At 58.4% G+C, this 15,167-nt stretch overlaps 2 protein-coding genes across 2 annotated transcripts in view; one reads left to right on the top strand and one right to left on the bottom strand.

Annotated features, from left to right (window-relative positions):
• The window catches only part of BAK1 (BCL2 antagonist/killer 1), an 18,747-nt gene extending 13,365 nt beyond the window's left edge, over positions 1-5,382 (bottom strand). The window contains exons 1-2 of the mRNA XM_083812243.1: positions 5,225-5,382; positions 1,376-1,493 (exon numbers count right to left, since the gene is read on the bottom strand). Coding sequence (XP_083668369.1) covers positions 1,376-1,463 — 88 coding nt within the window. The 5' untranslated portion in view covers positions 1,464-1,493; positions 5,225-5,382. The remainder of the gene's footprint in view (positions 1-1,375; positions 1,494-5,224) is intronic.
• Positions 1-15,167, top strand: part of LOC310886945 (uncharacterized protein) — a 20,255-nt gene extending 5,088 nt beyond the window's left edge. Inside the window, exons 2-6 of the mRNA XM_083812233.1 lie at positions 9,496-9,614; positions 10,211-10,299; positions 11,680-11,804; positions 13,223-13,320; positions 14,533-15,167. Of these exons, the coding sequence (XP_083668359.1) occupies positions 9,496-9,614; positions 10,211-10,299; positions 11,680-11,804; positions 13,223-13,313 (424 nt within the window). The 3' untranslated portion in view covers positions 13,314-13,320; positions 14,533-15,167. The remainder of the gene's footprint in view (positions 1-9,495; positions 9,615-10,210; positions 10,300-11,679; positions 11,805-13,222; positions 13,321-14,532) is intronic.

Genomic DNA, 15,167 nt, shown 5'->3' with positions numbered 1-15,167 from the left:
CCCTAAATGAAAACCAGGCTTAATACCCGGTGACAAAAGCTTTCTTCCACCCAGTAGTCCCATAGCACATGTTGGAAGCTGTGCATTTTTGCTGCCACCTGAGTCCACGTGGCTTCTCCCCAAGAGGTACACAGGGATCCTCCAAATTCCAGGTGGACCCCCGGTTTTTGGGAAGCAGACGGGTGCCAGTACTGCCAGTAAGTGTTTGCAAACGTACAGGAAGTGTGACTGTAAAACTGTGTGGTTAGAGTTCAGGGCCCGATCCTCTCGCAGGTTTTCACATCAGCATCTCATAGGCCTCAACAGGAAATCAGCATACGTAAACAACTGCTCTAATTTATTTATTTTTATGCCTTGTAGACTTCGGTAAGGGAAGGACAGTTTTTTGGTTTTTTTTTTTTTCTCCCTCCTCCAATGTGTTCATGCGGGATCCAGAACAAATGGTACTCCGAGATGGAGAAGAGCCTGGGCTGTACCAGAATACACACACCATAACCAGGCCCATAAACCAGCTCTGAGCTGGATCTGGACTCAAATACATAAACAGTTAGCTATAACTTCTAATCTCCAGTATTGACAGAGCAGCAGTGACTCAGCCTTATTTACAAGTCCACCTGCAAAACAGGTTAAGAAGTCACCCGTGTTGAACACCTCACTGTGCAGCGGCATTTTATCAGCTGGGGACGAAACGGGAGCTGAGGCTTTTCCCAGCTTCGTTTCGGCCCAGTTCCCAGTTTCACTCATCAGTGGGCCATGCAATCACACCATCTTCTGGGTTTGGGGTCTACAGGGAATGGGAGGCACTGCTCCTTGTCCTTCCTGACCCCCAAACTTTTTGTCGCCGCCCCGACACAGCAGGGACCCGACTTGGTCCGGCAGCTGATGCTGCACGACTGAAACCGCTCGGCACGGCACGTTCTCCTGCCTGCTTTAAACCTCAAGTACCTTTCGCTCGCTTGTGTTGGCGGAAGGGAAAGTAAATGACACCCAGCACCTGTGGCACATCGAGCAGCCAGCTGGGGCAATTCACCCCACGCCCAAGCCTCCATGCCTGCACCCAGCTGGCAGCAGACCCCAGCTCTCAGCAGCTCCCTGCACACTGTTTGCTGCAAGCTTTGCAAGCCCCCTCGCTGCCCACTGTGCCAGCCCAACGCCAAGCATCTCCCAAAAGCTCTGAGTGTGTGAACTCAGGAGTTCAGCTCTGCATAGATGGACGGAGCTGACTTATTATCCCAGCCCTGCAAAGCCCTTGGAAGAATGAAAAACCATCTTTTCAAAGAAACAGCAGGAAAAAAACAAACAAACAAACTAGAAAACCACGGCTGAATGAATATGCTTCCTGCCCCAGCCCCGAATAGCGCATCCCCCTTTTTACCTGAATTGAGCTCTTGTGACAGCCTGCGCCCATTGCTGCCCCGGCGTCCGTGGGCCCCCGGTGGGTCTCCGTCGTTCCCTGAGGCCATCGCAGAGATGCTGGGGAGGACCAGCTTTACCTGGAGAGGGGACAGACAGGACGTGAGCCACGGTATGGCCCATCAGCAGTGACACTGGAGACCTCTTGCGCCTTCCCACACCTCTCAGGTCAGCATCACGGAGCCCCTTCGGCCGAGCCAAGGGCTCAGAGAAGCACTGCCTGCTTTTATCTCCACGAGCAGCCTGGCTCCTCCCTTCCCTGCACTTGCTCCCTCATGGTCACACCGAGTCCCTTGGCTAGATTTCTCCTTTCTTCCCATCAAGATGTTTGCAGACAGTAATATGCCATAACAGGAAAGTCACCCAGTGCCCTACCCTGCTTCCCCACCCTTGCTGGAAACCTACTGGCTGTCCCATGACCCACAAAGTGCTTCTCCAGCCCAAACAACAGCATCATCTGCAGCAGCTTCGAGCTGGGAAGAAACCAAAACCCCAGCACCAAGCGTTGCAGGGCTGCCGGGTGCTGAGCCACTGCATCCCCACTGCAGCCAGCCCAAGCCATGGCCGTGACTGCTCAAGAGCAAACCAAGCTGTGACCACAGCCAGCTGCCCCAGCAACAACACCGATTCCCCTTTGCAAGCACCTCTGGCTCGTTTTCCACAGTTTCTGCCAGTCTTTCTTTTCCTATATCCAGGTGCCCTAACTTCCCGTTCCTTATGTCTTCCCAGCTCCTCTCTGAATAAGAAAATTAAGTTATCAAGTTGCTATTAAGTTAACAAATGCCCAGTTCCAACTGCCCCCGACCTTCAAAAGCAACCTAAAACCATACCTGTGTTTAGGGCTCTGCAAATTTCTCAGCAGCAGCTTTTACCCCCTGCTCATCACACTGACATCACCCCCGGTTTGTGCAGAGAAGGAAGTGAGGCCGCCCGCTTAGGTCGGGGTTAGATCACGGCGGCGGCTTGCCTTTTGTTCAGCATGCCAGTACATGTTCCCAGGCCAGGCCTTCTACAGGGCTGAGCTGGTAGGTTTTTCTGATTTGCACCAGCTTTAAATTCGTGAGGTCGCATTGACACCCAAAAGTTTAAATCATATTCTGGCCAAAAATAAATACTGAAAAAAAAAAGTGCTGGTTGCAGATAAATAACCACCTACATCAAGCTTAGGAGTGCAACACCTGGGCCAAGCTTACAGCCTCACACCGATTATTCAGAAGAGAAAAACGGAGATCATAAAACAGATTGTGAAGTGCGGTATCCAGCCAGGGTGGGATGAGGGGCTGGAAATGCAAAGTTTATCAGCCTGGCTTCGAAAGCCCTCACGTATTTGCATATCTGCAGCCAGGGACTCTGAGCCCTGGTGACACACAGATGGAGGTGCTGTTTTTTCCTACACGCCTCCGAGGACAGGATTTCCCTTTTCCTCCCCGACCTCGTACATCGCCATCCAAGGAAAAGCTGAAAACATGCTGAGGACCTGGGGCGGCAGGGAGCCAGACTGCGGAGCAGAGGAGGGACGGATGCGGCGCGGGCAGCTCGGCGAGCGCCTGGAGCAGCAGACGCACGCTCAGCGAGGCTGAAGTCGCAGCCCGCCTCCCATCTGAAGGCTTCAAAGGGAAGCAAGAGCAGACTGGAGGCAGTTCTCTGTCCGTTCGTGGGTAACCAAAGCAGGACGAATTCCTTCCGTGCCCCGCAGTGCTGCAGCCCGAGGCTGCGCTGAGCACGGTGCTGGTCGTGGACGCGTCCAGCCGGAGTTTAATCGCCTCCGGAGCTTTTACAGCACAGGCTGTTGATGCAGCCGGCCGTGTTTCACGTGGACCCACTGCCTCTGCCCAAACCTCAACCACCAAGAACCGTGAATTTCTGATGTGGCTCCGACTGCTCCATCTGAAGGATGTCTGGGGGAACACCCAACTCCGGAGCCTGCGCTGCAGCTGACTCATGTGTTGCTTCGCACTTGTTGTCTGCCAAAGCCTTTGGAAGCGAGTGTTGCAAGCTGCGACTGGGGCCGTAGAGGAACTTTCATTTTCAGTTTCCCCTCTCAATATAGTTTCTTGCAGCGCTTTCTTCTCTCGCACCGCGGGGCACCGCAGGCCTCCTGCGCACATCTGGGACCGGCGGCCGTGTCCCCGTCCCCTGTGTGTGCCGAGGGGCTGCAACACACTCCCAGATGGGACCCAAAAGTCCCACTCCTGCAAACTAAATGAATTTCTGAGCTAGCTGGCTGCCCGCCTCTGCTGGCGCCAGTGCCTCAGCCCGGCCTCTCCGGTACCCAGAGCCCTCGTTCCTCCTGCTTCCTGGTCGCTGCCCCTTTGCTTTGCCCCGTTCCCCTTGGTTATGAGAATGTTGTGCCAGGAGAGAGCAGGGAGGGTGCGAAGGAGGATTACAACACCCAGACGCTTAAGGACAGCCCAAGGCAGCAGAAAATGAAGGTCCTCCAGGGCTCGGGAAAGGGCACAGGGAGGCGGCAGGGCACTAGGAGCGGTGTCTAACTCAGCCAGAGGACAATTCACCTCCACTCTGACTTTTCGCTCTTGTAGGAGGCCCCAAAGGGTTAAAAGGAGCAGATAGCACCTGGGCTGTGGATTTAGCAACACCTCTGACATGGCACAGGAGCCTTATCTTTATTAACGAACACGTGCCAAAGGATCAGCCTTCCTGCAGGCTTCCCTCCTAACAAGACCTTTGCCTCAACTGTTCCTTGTTTCACCCTCTCTCACTCTGCTCTAAGGCCTCTGACACACTTCCTGAGCACCCCCAGGACGTGCTCATCGCTCAATTTCTCCCAGCTTTTCTCCCAAAGGACAGTGCCCGGGCAGCAGGGAGATGCCAGGGCCAGCCCAGCGTGGGAGGCCGATTTGTGGGGTGCAGGAGGGCCGGGGACTCGCAGGAACAGGGGGGGTGCAGCCCCAGCCCTCCGATGCGTTATGAAAATCCCATTCCAGGAAATGCACGGAGCGTCCCCTGGGAGAAGCATTTCACATGCCTGGCCCCCGGCCCATGCAGCGATCCCACCAACAAGCAAGAGGCAGCAGGACCAGAGGACCCCAACCCCTGCTCGCTCAGCGCAGAGCCCCCCCCCCCCGGAGCGAGCAAACGGGGGAAGTTTGCCCATTTTTGTGCTTTCCCGTGCCCACCCTGCCCTCGAGCCCCACGGCCGCAGCTGTCGGGGACGGGGACCTTGCAGCCACCCCCCCCGTGTCCTGGTGGTGCTGAGCAGGAAACCATGCAGCTGAGCCCACGGGGCCACACGTGTGATGCCCGGGGCTGAGGTCACGGCTCGGAACGGAGCTGGCCTGATGTCACCACGGTCCCCAACACGGCACGGCTCGGCTCTTGTCACCGATGGCCCCGAAAGACCCCTCTGCCCCACGCCTCCCAGCGCCCTACGCTCAGCATGGGGGTGCCGGGGGGGCTGTCACTGTCGTGGCCTCACAAGGGAAGAAACAGGGGAGGAGAAGAAAAAAAAGAGAGGAGGGGGAAAAAAGAAAAAAAAATGGAGAAAACATCACCAAAAGAGGCGACGTTTGCTCTTTGGGGCAGCGCTCAACATGGAGCGAGACCTTTCAGCTCCGGCCCGGAGATCGCTGCCCGCTGCATTACGCTGTGTAGTTCAAATCTCCCGCACCAGGAGGGTGCAGGATGAGGCCCTGGGGCTCCGTCCCCCCCCCTCCCACCTCCCCAGGGTCCCCCCGGTGCATTTCAATCCCCCCCCAACCCCCGGCAGCGCTCAGCAGCCCCGGCCCGGGGCGGGGAGGGCGGGGGAAGGAGCATCCCGGTGGAGGCTGGGGGGGGAGTCCCCGCTACTCACCGGCTCCCGGCGGGGTCCAGGGGGGCCGGGGGGGTCGCGGGGAGCCCTAACGCATCCCTCCGGGGAGCTGCCCCATCCCCGCCGCTCCCTTCCTGCCTCCTCCCCGGAGCGCAGCGGCGCGGCGCGGGGGAAGGAAGCGAGCAGGGCCGGGGAGGAGGAGGGAAAAGAAGAAGAGAGACCGAAAAAAAAAAAAAAAAATTAGAAACCCAACCCCAGACCATAGATGCAGAAGCGGAGCCGGGCAGGGCTCAGCTCAGCTCCCTCTAGAGGCGCCCTCCCCGGCCGGAGCGTGGGAAAGGAGCCGCGGCAGCGCTTTGAGCAGCGCCGTGCGCCCAGGGGATGCTCCTGGGGGGTTTGGGGGGGATTTGGGGGACCCCCTCGGCTGGGGGCACCCCCCGGCTGCGGGACACCCGGGGAGGTTCTCTGGGTGCCGAGCCCAGAGGTGTAGGGGTGGTGTGATGCTCCTCGGCACCCTGCTTGCTGTGATTCCCTGGGTGTCTTCTGCTTCCCCTGGGGTCTCCAGGGTTTTTTTTTTTGTTTTTTTTTTTGGCCTTTGGGAAGGCTGCAGGTTCGCCCTCCGTCGGGTTCCCCCGGCAGGTAGGGCCAGGAGCTGTGTTAAAGCCCTCAGACCATTTCAGGTTTCCAGGAGGACACTTCTCCTTTGGGCTGCCAGGCCAAAAGTCTTGGTGGTGGTGGAGGTGCCTCGCACCTGGGAAAGCTGAAATCCACCGAGGTTAGGGAAAAAACCCAACAGCGTGGCTGGAGGAAAGGGCGTAATTCACCCTGGAGAGCAAGATAGTTCTGCAGGGGGTGGCTGCTTGGCTTGGCCCCAGAGCTGCCCCAGCCTCTCCCCCAAGGAGGCTGCTAAGGGCTTTGCTGCTGGGGCTGCAAGCTGCCAGATAAGCAGGGATTTGGGGCCAGTTTGAATGCTTGATTGGTAATTATCCAATTACCTGTCTGCCCCATGGTAGGGGCACTGCTTGTGCCCTGGGATGATGTGTCCTGTGGGATGTTCCCTGCCCAGGGGAGCAGAACGAAAGGATTTGATGAACGCCTGCTGGAGCTTCGCTGGGGAAGCAGTGCCCAGATGCAGGGGGCACAGCCCTGGCTCCAGAGCTGCCCTCGCCCCCTGGGCACCAGCGAAGAGCCGGCTGCGATGGGGGAAGCGATGGATGCCTGCGGTGACCTAGGGGAACAAGGGCCAGGAGAGCTGTGCCTGCTCAGAAACGGCTTTTGGGGGGATAGGACCATAACCATGGAGCAGAGGAAGGTGAGGCAGCAGCTAACGGGGCCTGTCCCCATCAGGCTGGCAGCCAGGGGTCTGCCTTCCTCCCAGAGAAACGCCCGGACCTGGGGGTCTCGAGGCCCCACCATCAACCTTTGTTCTGTGGTGGCTTTTCTTGTGCACAGCTGGCGTTGTCCATGCCCAGTTTCAGACTATACACCGGCACAGGCACTGCAGGGGACGAATCCTGTACAGATGAGCCCTGCACTTCTCTCTCCACAACACTGCCTCAACCTGGGCTGTTCCTCAGTTCACCACCATTTCAGATTTACCATCCCTCATTTGTATTACCTCACTAGAAGGCGGTGCTGGTGAGAGCTTTTGCAAAAGGGGATCTCATCTAAATTCCTTCTTCCTTGTGGCAAACCACTTTTCTTCCACCTCAGGTCTGTTGCACGATGCCTCTGTGGCATGGCTGTTGAAACCAGCTGGGAAAGTGGTACTTGGCGAGCACCAGATTGCTATGATCTTCCGAGCTGAATAAATCTAATTGTGCTGAGCAGGGAAAACTGAGAAAGAAGCTGTGCTGAAGGCTGGGACAAATCCTCTGTGTCCACAGCAAAGGGGTTGTGGGGGCTGAGTTCTCGGTGGGGAGCAGGCACTTGGGCTGCAGGTGCTGCGATGTCTGCAAACGGCTGCTGGAGAGTGTTAAAGAGGGGAGAGATATTGGGGACAACGGGGAAATCGGTGTGAAAGCACTAGCTCTGCTATGGGAACGGCCGATATGGGCACTGGGAAATGGTGATGGCAAGCATTTACGGGATCATTTGACACATGGTCTAAACCCCTGCTTCGTATTGCTGTGCTTTTAAGATGTAGAAGCAATGGGGAAGAAATTCCAAGCTGGCTTCGTGGCTGCAGATACAGACGTGAAAATTTCCTGGCTTCCTGCAGCCCCTTTTGCCGGGGTAAGCACAAAGGTGCAGAACAGCCTCACGAGGAGCCTCTGGTTTCTGGACTTGTGGCGTTTTTTAGGGAGTGATTTCACTGACTGGTTGATGCAGCCTAAAGCTGGGCTGCTGCTGGCAAGGGCGCTGCAGTGAGCTGTGTGTTCCCAGCCCTCCTCTCGCCCCACGGAGAGCAAGGGGCTGATGAGAAGGGGCGATTTTTGCGGCGAGGAGGGCTGCAAACTGTGCTTTGTGGGAACCCTGCCCTGCCTGGCTGCCTGAGCCAGGCGATGGCAGAGGAAAGGAAACAGGAGGATGCAGCTGGGGTGGGGGAAGAATCTCAGTTTCAACTGATCACGATGACACGGCAGTTTTAGATGAGTTTTGGGGGGGGGAAAAACCCTTCTGGCAGCCTGCACTTGTGGGCTAGCTGACGGGTAGCAGATCCACGGGTGAGCAGATGCTGGCAGAGCCAGCCAGGAGAAACTCTGAGCGTGGAAGCAAAACCAAACTCCACCCAGCGAGCTGCCCTGAGGGCCTTGCTACACCCGTGGAGAAAGCTTTGTGCCGGTGGCACTGCAGCTACAGCATGGCTCTGCCGAGCGCAGGAAGAGACATCGTGCCCCTGCCTGTGATCCCAGTCCTAGGAAAACCCTGAAGCTGTGCCTGAGTGCCCAGGGGAGAAATAGTTTGTTGGGTTTGCTGCTGGTTCTGCTGCTGCCGTCGTTGTCATGAACGTATCGCAGCGCAGTGGCAAACTCCTTTTAAAAGTTGTTTGCAAAGTCATTTGCTCTGCTGCTGCCTGAAGAAGTAGGGTTTTAGCCTCTTGTTGGCCTGCTGATGTTGTGCTGCCGGATGGTGCCCGAGCCTTTCATGTGAGCCCCCCTCCCACCTCCCTTAACGGTGCAAAACCCCCGGGCTGGGCCAAGCCGCGGCGGAGGTGGGCGTGCAGCGGGAGTGAGTTGCTGTGGGTAGAAGAGAGGCTTCATTTTTGGGGGGTCCCTCTGCTCCCCCAGCCCCAGGCTGTGCACGCGTTGCCCCCCTTGGTGCCATCCTTCCCCCTCAGCTCATTTCAGAGCCCAGCTCCGTGTTCCGGGGCCGTTGGGGCCGTTGGATTCGAATCCCAATCCCAGCCGTTGTGCCACCGGCCGGCCCCGCTGCTGGCGCTGGCAGCCATGGACGCCCCGCAGGCTGTGCCCAGCCGTCCCTCCCTGCTCCAGCTCCTCAGGGGGCTCTTCGGCTACCACCGAAGCGCTCTGGGGACACAGGGGCCCAGAGCGGAGCGCCAAGAGCCGGGCACCACCGGGGACCCTGGCAGCTCGCAGGGAGAGCGGGTCTCACCTGCCCACAGGGAGCCCGGGGGCCAGCAGGGCCCGTACTGGGAGCCCCTGGGGGATGCGGAGAGGGAGGGCACGGAGCTGCTGCGGGAGCTGCGGGAGCTCAGCCTGGGGGGCTCCCTGGGGAGCAGCAGGAGCTGCCTGAGCGCCGGCACCAGCGACACGGAGCTGGAGGTGGCCGGTGACGGGCAGGAGGCTCCTGCTGGCGGCGGGGCCCAGCAGGATGCAGCTGGCGGGGTGGCCCCGGCAGAAGCTTTCGGGGACAAAGCTCTGGAGATGTAAGCGTGGGTGGGGGGTGGCTTGGGGCCTCAGTCGCTTCAGTGCCGTGTCTTTGTGGATGCAGGTGTCCGAAGGGATACAGTGAAGCCCCCTTGGCTGCATCAGCCTCGTCAGATCCCAAGCAGGCGATCCTTTGCAGAAAGCTGCTCGGTTGGATATTATAAACAGCCAGTAGCCTTTTTTTTTTTTTTTTTTCTACTTAGAACACTGAAATGAGCCAAGCACTCCCAGTAAGGCCACAGTTGGCTTCCCGAACCTGTGTGGTGTTTCAGGGTGTCCTGTACCCCGAGGCAGGCTCCATTCCCTGAGGCTCCCCAGGTTGCTCCCCACAAATGGTGGCACCCATCAGGAACCTCTGTGCTCCTGGGCCTCTCCTGGCTGCTGGCGGGGTGCAGTTGGGTCCAACTGTGCTGCTAGGGGGTCCGAAATGGCCATGCTGCTCATGCCTTCGTTCAGTCATGCCCGATTCTTCTTTGCACCCAGGGATGGGCTCCTCCAAGGTCCGGGTGCTGCTGCTGAAGACATTACGGGCTCTGCAAGCCCCGAGCTGACATTTTCTGCGGGCTTTGATGCTGAATGGGACAAAGGGCAGCTCCTGAAAGGTGAGAGGATGGATTAGAGGGCAAGGAGCCCCTTTCCTTCCCCCCAAACCTGAGGGTATGAGGGCTGCCCAGGGCAGCTGGCTGGTCCCAGGCACCGGTAGCCCTTCTTCGGGTCTGTATGCTGCTTTTTGGGGTACAAGCCTAGGGGCTAGTGCTGCAGGCTGTCTGCTGGCTAAATGCTGGCATCGAAACCATGTGTCGGAGGCTGCCAACCAGGGGAATGCCCGGGGAGCCAGACCACTGGGGGAGTACCCAAGGGCTTGAGCAGAGAGTGCTGAAAATCACCCAGGGGTGGGATGGGGATGGGGATGGGGATGGGGATGGGATGGGATGGGGATGGGATGGGATGGGATGGGATGGGATGGGATGGGATGGGATGGGATGGGATGGGATGGGATGGGGCCCCTCAGCCTCTTTTCCACTGAATCCAGTGCCAGGCGTGCCCGGCAGCAGGTCCGTTTGCTTTCCTGGTACTGGAGGATCTGGACCTGGCACAGTGTCCCCTTTGAAATGTTTGATTGCCGTGCCAAGGGCAGCATGGAAGGGGGACGGTGGCTCTGGGGAGTCACTGCTTTCTCCGGCCTTGTCTTAAACAGCAGGTCAGGGTGCAGGATCCTCCAAAGCAGAGCTCTCCATGTGGAACAGGCTCATCAGCATGAACAGACAGCAGTGGGCTTCGCGTAAGGTTGGTGAGAGGATGTGGAGCGCGGGGAGAAGGCGGTGAGAAGGATTTTTGGGCAAGTCTAAGTGCCCGCAGACCTAAGAAGAGGTGTAGGGAGGGATCAGCGTGGATGGTGCTGGCACTGTCCAGGCACCAACGCATCGGGGCTGTGGGCTCTCAGGGGTGTCTCTGAAGCTCTTCTGCACCCCCACGTCCTTTCCAGCTGAGCAAGGAAATGGTCTCAGGGTGCTGCAGGGCTGTGATGGGTGTTGGGATATTTGCCAAAAAGAGATGGATGGGTGGGAAAAGGGGCTAGCAGCAAGAGCCAGGCCTTTGGGTTTCCCTTCCTGGTCATCTTACAGCCCCCACTGTGACCATGGTTGTTTAATTGGGGAAAATGTCACCCAGCAGCCCTGGAGCGAGCTGCACGTGCAGAATTATCTTGCTGTCTGACGATCTTGTTGCAATAACTTACCTAACACATTGATCCCAAATAGAACAAGAGACGACCCTACAGACTCGGTCTTCATCTGAGATAGGGGTCTGGCTGGGGATGCTGGTGTTTTCCCCTCGTATCTGCAGGACAAAGTGAGGCCACGGGTGGAGGAGGGTGGGTGTCTCCAACCCAGACAACAAAACCAAGGCAGGTTTGCGGCAGAGGCACAAACCTGGAGCAGAGCCGAGCCTCCAGCTGCGGGGCCAGGGCTCGGAGAGGTGCCGACGCGGGACCTGGGGGAGCAGCAGGAAGGAGCTGGGGTGTTGGAGGGCTCGTGCCTTAATAAAGCTTTAATAAACCCGCTCTGTTGGAGCGTAGCTGTGGGTGTGAACGGTGCAGCACGGAGACACCAGACAAATCAGGCCCCCTCTCTGCCGGCTGGTGCAGCACACTAAATCAGCTCAGAAACGGTCGATGCTTTGTTCCAGGCAGCAGAGGGGGACTCCGGGGCAGTGTTTTAACAGCAGTCTTGGGGAACTGCCTGAACCCGTCAGAAAGTTTATTTTATTGTTATTTATTTTTAATAGATTTCCTTTTCCAGCCAGCATAACCATGCTGCAGATCCTGCCACTGCCTGGAGAAATACGGGGGCCGAGAGCTAAGTTAAGGGTTAGGGTGTGGGAGCCCGGAGCCAAACTCCTGCAGGATTTTGTCTCTTGTTCCCTGTGTGACCCGGGGCCAGCCTCTTCCCCTGCTTGCTTCAGTTTCCCATCTGTACCCGGAGAGAGCCCCTCACCTGCGTGAAGCACTCCTGAGGTGGATGGTTGGTAAATTGGCTCGGTGGTGGTGGGGAAACCTAGCATTTTTCATCACGAACAGCCGCTGGAAATGGCGTTACATCGGAATCAAGCTTGTGCAGAGGCATTTTATCAACTCTGATGGCCTTTATGCACATTTTTTCCCTGCAGCCTCACGCCTCGGGCAGTTCGCTGGGACTGGAGAGCGAAGAGGAGCCGCTTTTGGAGGCGGCTGACGGCAGCCCCGCGACGCTGGAGCTGCGCGCAGAGCCCCGCAGCGCGCTCCCTGCCTACAGGTGGGCTCCCAGCCCCGTCCTGCTGGGGGGCACCCCGATGTCCTGTCCCCCCGCTGTCAGCCCGCAGAGCAGGGCATCGGCATCCCCTCGCGGCACCAGGTGGCACTGTCAGCCTTCAAACCGTGCCGAGCCGGGCTGAGGCAGCCGGGCTAAGCTGCCACCGACACGCGTGGGGCCGCGCCGGGTGCCCGCTGCTGGCTGCGGGGAGCAGGGGACAACAGGGACGGGGCGCATCGAGGGGCTCTGATGGATGCACCTGGGCCACGCAGGCTTCGTGGCACGCCTTGCGTGGCCGTGGCCACGGAGGCAGGCTCGTCTCCCCCGGATTCTTGGCCGAAATGGGACTCGCACCCTGCTGCGGTCAGCCCGCTGCGCAGCACGGAGCACCCACGCCTCCATCCGGCTCGGCACAGCCCGGTTTAACTGGCCAGGATGTGACTAAGGGCAAGTCACCGTGCTCCAGGCGAGCCTTTCCCAGCGGGGTGAGGAGGCAGGAGGATGCCGAGGCCGGAGGTGCGATGCTCTGGCTCCCCACGGCACGCAGCTGCCACCCGCACCCTGAGGGTGTCTCCGTGCCAAGTCCGTCACAGCTGTGCTGTCTCTGGGCTCTGGACGAGGAAAATCCAAGGCTCGAGGCAAGGCACTTCCCAGGCACACCAGATTTATCAAATTGGTTAAAGAAAGCCCAACATCCAGGCCTTGTTCCCGCAGCAGCTACTGGTGCGTGATGGAAGTTAATCGAGCAGCCTGCCTGCCGTGTCCCCAGAACCCGGCGTGAGCCAGCTTGTCTGTTCCAGGCACTGGAAGAGCTGGGATCTGTTTAGGACAAAATAACTTACAGATACACCTCCTGATAGTCTGTTGTATAACCACTGGAAGGGGACGCATTCGGCACGGGTCTACCTCTGACGATTCTGTGTGTGCTCTGAGCGTCATCGTCTGGGCTGCCCACAAGCAGGGAGCAAAGAAATCCCTGGTACCTGCTCTTCCACCCCTGTCCTCAGCATGGCCCTATTCTGGCCAGACCATTCCCTCCAACTTTGCCCGCTGGATCTGAAGCATTTTGATCAGTGGAGCTCCCATCCCTGCCCTCGCTGTGGTCTCCTGGGTCTTTTTTTGGCACCCAGAGCAGCAAACCCATCGCCTCCTGGCTGCGAGGGCTCCTGCAAGCAGCAAGAAAACTCTCTGATCCTTGGCACATCGGCCCCAGAGAGTGGTCAAGCACGCTGGCAGACCTCGCAGCAGGCAGAAAGCTTGGGACAACCTGATTATAGGGTCCTGCAGATCTGTGCTGGCGTGACCCAGCAGTTGGTGCCTGCGGCCGATTCCTGCTGCGAGGACACGTTCAGAGCGTTGGTTTAATTTGCTGTTGTACGCAGGGTGACCGCTTCTTTGACATATTTCTTTCTTCATCCAAGGTTTTCTGAAGACAGACTGGGAGAAACTGTTGGCTGCTTTGGGAGAAGCCGGGTGGAGCTGGGAGCAAGCGACGCAGGAGCCCTTGGATAAGGATGAGGTTGGTCAAGGGAAAAATACCCTCGGTGCGCCATCGCGGGGCATCTCTCCACGAGCCAAGGGCCCCTCTGGTGCCCTGCAGTCACTGCTGGTTGTCACCAGAGAGCTCTCAGCAGCACGTGGCTGGAGCAGGGCGAGGGGTTGGGGCTGTGCTTCGGCCTCCTGCCCCAAACCCTTGGGGGACCGCTTGGGTCAATGCACTTAGAAGTGCGTAGTGTCAGCCCCACAACCCCGTGCTGGTAAAGCTGGGGTTTTCTGTGGAAACAGCAGCACCTTTCAGCGAGGTCAGTCATCAGCTGAGCGTAGTTTTAAGGCTCTGCCTTTGAGCAGTGTGGCTCTGCACTCCCTGCCTCAGTTTCCCCTTTCCTACAAGGCCACACCAGCTCCTGCCCGGTCCTGCAGGGCTCAGTGCCGCGTTCCCAAATGCCTCTGAAGACCAGCGCGCTCCTCCCGAAGGCTGGGACAGCCTCAGAGAGAGGAAAGAGTGGCTTCCTCCGCTCTGCCCGCAGGAAGAGCGTGTCTGCGAGGCGGGGAAGCGGGGTGCCGCGAGCCGGGGTGCGTGGGGTCCCTGCTCAGCCTCCCCTCCCCGTCCTCGTGCCAAGCCCCGTTGTGTCGCCTTGCTTTCAGCAGCTGCGACAGGGGGATGGGGAACTCCTAAATATTGCTGGAAAAATGTGTGGAGGCGTTTTTTTTTTGTCTCGCACCGTACGGGCCAGGAGTTTTAGTGGGTTGTTTGCTCGGTTGTTTTTTTTTCTCCTCCTTGCTTGGCTTTTTCTGCAGCCACCTCGCTCTGCAGTGTGTGGGCAGGCGCGGGTTTCTAGCTTTTAGGAAGGCTCCCAGAGCTTAATGGGGATGCTGGGGTGTCTCTGTCCTCCCTTGGGAGGGCATGGGGCCGATCCTTGAGCCCACAGCAGCTCCTTTCGGCTTCCAAGGGGGTGTCTGCCAGCAGATGCCCATTCACAAGCATGGTCCACGGGCAGATGAGGCCGGGACATGCCTGAAGCTGGCGGGGTGCTGCTGGCACCCAGCTCGATGGGGCTGGAGGCCGGGGTGTGCAAGCAGCCGGGTGCCAGCGGGGTGTCGGAGCATCCTGGCTGCCCGCTGTTGGTTGCAGTGTGCTGGCATGGGTCCAGCTATTGCCCTGAGAGATGCTGGAGGTGCAGAGCCGCCCAACATCACCACCCTGAGGTGCCACCCATCTCTCTTTCCCCAGATCCAGCACCGGGCAGGGATGGGGAGCAGCCCCCAGCAGAGCCGCCCACACCAGCAGCCCTCCTGGAGGAGACCTGGCGCTTCCCCTCTGTCCCCCGAGGAGCCCCTTGCTCCAGCTTCCTCCTCTTCTTCCCCCCTGTTTGTCTCTCGTGTACATGCCCCGTTTCCTTCCTGCTTTCTCCCATGCCCGTTGCGTGGGGAAGGACCCGTGGGTCTCACTGCACAGACTGGCACGGCCAGGTTTGGTTTGAATATTTTTAGATTCAGCATTTAGTGTGAATAAATTGTTCTCGCTTCTCTCCCTGATTATTTACTTTCCCTTATTAAACAATTCTGTGTCGAATCACTTTTCCTGCTTTCTTCTTTTCCTCCCGCCCTCCAGCTTTTTTGTGTCTTCCACGTTATTCTGTGGCTTTTAATGCTTTTATTTATTAATTTTTTAATTTGGGAGTAAGAAGAGGCAGGTCTGGCTCTGTACCTCACCCGCTGCAAAAAGAAGGGCGAGATCCTTGGGCCTGTGGTTGTCCCCCCCTCTGGGGCTGAGAGGTAACACCGACCTCGTACAAGGGTGCTGGTGAGGGGCCGGGGCTCCCTGTCCCCGTGCGGTGGAGAAATGCAACCCTGCTCCTTCATTTA

The sequence above is a fragment of the Anser anser genome (genome assembly GCF_964211835.1).
Source record: "Anser anser genome assembly, chromosome: 27".
Taxonomy (NCBI): domain Eukaryota; kingdom Metazoa; phylum Chordata; class Aves; order Anseriformes; family Anatidae; genus Anser; species Anser anser.
Note: the sequence above shows the minus strand (reverse complement) of the source record. Positions and strands in the feature narration are given on the sequence as shown.